The sequence below is a fragment of the Littorina saxatilis genome, linkage group LG1 (genome assembly GCF_037325665.1).
Source record: "Littorina saxatilis isolate snail1 linkage group LG1, US_GU_Lsax_2.0, whole genome shotgun sequence".
NCBI lineage: Eukaryota > Metazoa > Mollusca > Gastropoda > Littorinimorpha > Littorinidae > Littorina > Littorina saxatilis.
In genome coordinates, this window is record NC_090245.1 from 67091627 (window position 1) to 67094126 (window position 2500).

Sequence of the window (2500 nt, forward strand, 5' to 3'; positions counted from 1 at the left end):
TGATTATAAGAAAACACACGTTTGTGTGCGTTTAGTTTTCGATCTGTTTTTATCGTTGTTCCCCCAACCCATTTGCTCCATCGTGCAACAGTTTGTTCGTTCGTTCGGGTTTGTTTCGCACGACTGCGCGAAGTTAATTGACGAACGTGTTTATATGGGTTGCGAAAGAGTGAGTACTCTTGCTATTAATGACGCCAACTTTCCACACGTGCTCCTTGTCTAAGTGTTTCAGACACAACCTTATTTAGTGACTGACATTTAATGTCACATAGGACACTTTGCATACATAAAAAGAAGAAATATTGCCTGTGTTTTTTTTATCCCATATGTGCCCACCGTCCCATATATGGGACGCTGTCGTTTAGTGGAGATTATAAATTAACTGAACCCAATAAAGTGGTTATCATTCCCCAGACATATCAAGGGAGGCTACGTGTGTCCAGTTTTCGTGTTGAACGGGATGTATCTCCCTTACCGTTTCACACAGGTGCAGCCATTTGCATTTTTTGGTCTGAATTGATGAGCAGAATGGCAAGCAGTAAAAGGTAAGTTGTTATTTTCTTTACCAAGGACTTTTATATATCAAACAAAGAATAAATAATGGAGATACTGATGTTATCTGAATATGGATTTCGCGGATTGTTTAAAAAAAAGTTTTGCTTGCATCTGTGAGTGTTTGAAGTGCCGTCCCATATATGGGACCGTGGGCACGAGAGGGGTGGGGTTTTTAACACATACAAAGAAGGATTTGCTTCTCTTGTCTTCCAGACTCTATAATGTCAACGAAGTTTTATCAATGCTGGAAGATGACAGCAGTGTCCAGGAAGCCTCTGTCTTCATTGAGCCACCTCCTGTGACTGAGGACACTGATGAAGACAGCGGAGAAGAAGACGGGGAAGGGACAGTCTCCAACCTCAATGGCCGTCAGCTGCGGGCGCCTGCTTCTGCCACAGTTGTCAGGAATGGTCAACGCTAGCCACTTCATGAACCCGAGAATGACAGGTCTTCAGATGAAAAAAGAGTAAGATTGGACTTAAGCTTGTGTAAAGGCCACTCAGACGCAGAATCTCAGCATCGACGAGTCGATGGTGCCGTATTACGGCAGGCATGGCGCTAAACAATTCATTCGTGGTAAACCAATCAGGTTTGGGTTCAAAATGTGGGTTCTGACCACTCCTCTGGGATACATCGTTCAGTGCGAGCCCTACCAAGGAACCACAGGACAACCGACAGCGTACCCGGGCGTTGGCATGGGAGGGGAGGTGGTTCTTATCTCATAGCCGAGCTGCAGGAAGTGGAGAGATACTCGTTCCACCTGACGTTTGACAATCTTTTCACGAGTTTGAAACTGGTGGATGGGCTGTCGGAAAAGAACATCGCGTGCACAGGCACAATCCGAGCAAATCGTCTCGAAGACTGCCCACTGAGAGATGTGAAAGACATGCAGAAGACGCCAAGAGGAACCTTCGACTATGCCACAGATACAAAGTCAGGTCTCATTGTCGTGCGATGGAACGACAACAATATCGTGAACGTCGTCTCAAACAAGGTTGGGGTTTATCCACTTCAGGTGGCAAAGAGGTGGTCAAGGTCAGAGTCCAGGCAAGTTCAACTCCCACAGCCCTTCCTGATTCGCCACTACAACCAAACCATGGGAGGTGTTGATCGCACTGATCAGAACGTTGACAAGTACAGGGTTGCCATACGCTCGAAGAAGTGGTGGTGGGCCATCTTTGCCTACTGCCTAGACGTCTGTATCCAACAGGTGTGGCATCTGTACCGAGCAACTGAGGCTGCAAAGAACAACCCGCTGGATCTTCTCGCCATCCGCAGGCGAGTTGTCAGGGTCTACCTTGGCCGCGCTTCACACCATGCAGCACCTGACCGTCAAAGAGGCCACGTTTCTGTGGACAAGCGGGTCTTGGAAGAGATCAGGTTTGACCGACTGGACCATCTGGTGGAATTATGGCCAACACAACTGAGATGCGGAGCTTGCGGCAAGAAGACCAAGCATCGTTGCTCAAAATGCAAGGTCGGGGTTCATGACCGATGCTTCCGGCAATATCACACTAAATGATGTTCTTCAACGTATGTGAACCACGACTGCAACACTCTATTCTTCAGTTGAATTGAAGTCAAAATGACAAAAGCCACCGACTGTTTCCAGAGTCAGAAACGAAATGTCGAATTGTGTTCACAGTTTGTTTCATTCTGTACAAAATGTTAGAATGAACAGTTTATTTCCCATTTATCAAAGGCAACAATTGCTCAAAATTCAGTTGTGTGACTTGTTTATGTTATCTTGAATGATTTTATTTCAATAAAAGTTCAGATCATCTGTAATTTTTGCTTTTCTATGTAATGTGAGAAAGTAAGAAAACCCCTACCCTCTCGTGCCCACTGTCCCATATATGGGACGGTAACGTTTTGTCTTCTAAATCACTAATTTCAAAGTTGTACTCCAAATGAGTATGAAATAGGTCAATTATAGACCAAATAC

General features: G+C 45.3%; 1 protein-coding gene across 1 annotated transcript; it reads left to right on the top strand.

Annotated features, from left to right (window-relative positions):
* Nucleotides 1-528: 528 nt before the first annotated feature.
* On the top strand, nt 529-2077 carry LOC138983476 (piggyBac transposable element-derived protein 2-like). Its single transcript, XM_070356778.1, has 3 exons — nt 529-545; nt 769-965; nt 1197-2077. Exons 1-3 carry the CDS (start codon nt 529-531, stop codon nt 2075-2077), a joined length of 1095 nt encoding a protein of 364 aa, XP_070212879.1.
* The last annotated feature ends 423 nt before the right edge of the window (nt 2078-2500 follow it).

Coding starts and splice junctions, on each gene's coding strand:
- LOC138983476 (XM_070356778.1), top strand. Junction 966..1,196: donor TGCCACAGTTGTCAGGAATG/GTCAACGCTAGC, acceptor TACATCGTTCAG/TGCGAGCCCTACCAAGGAAC.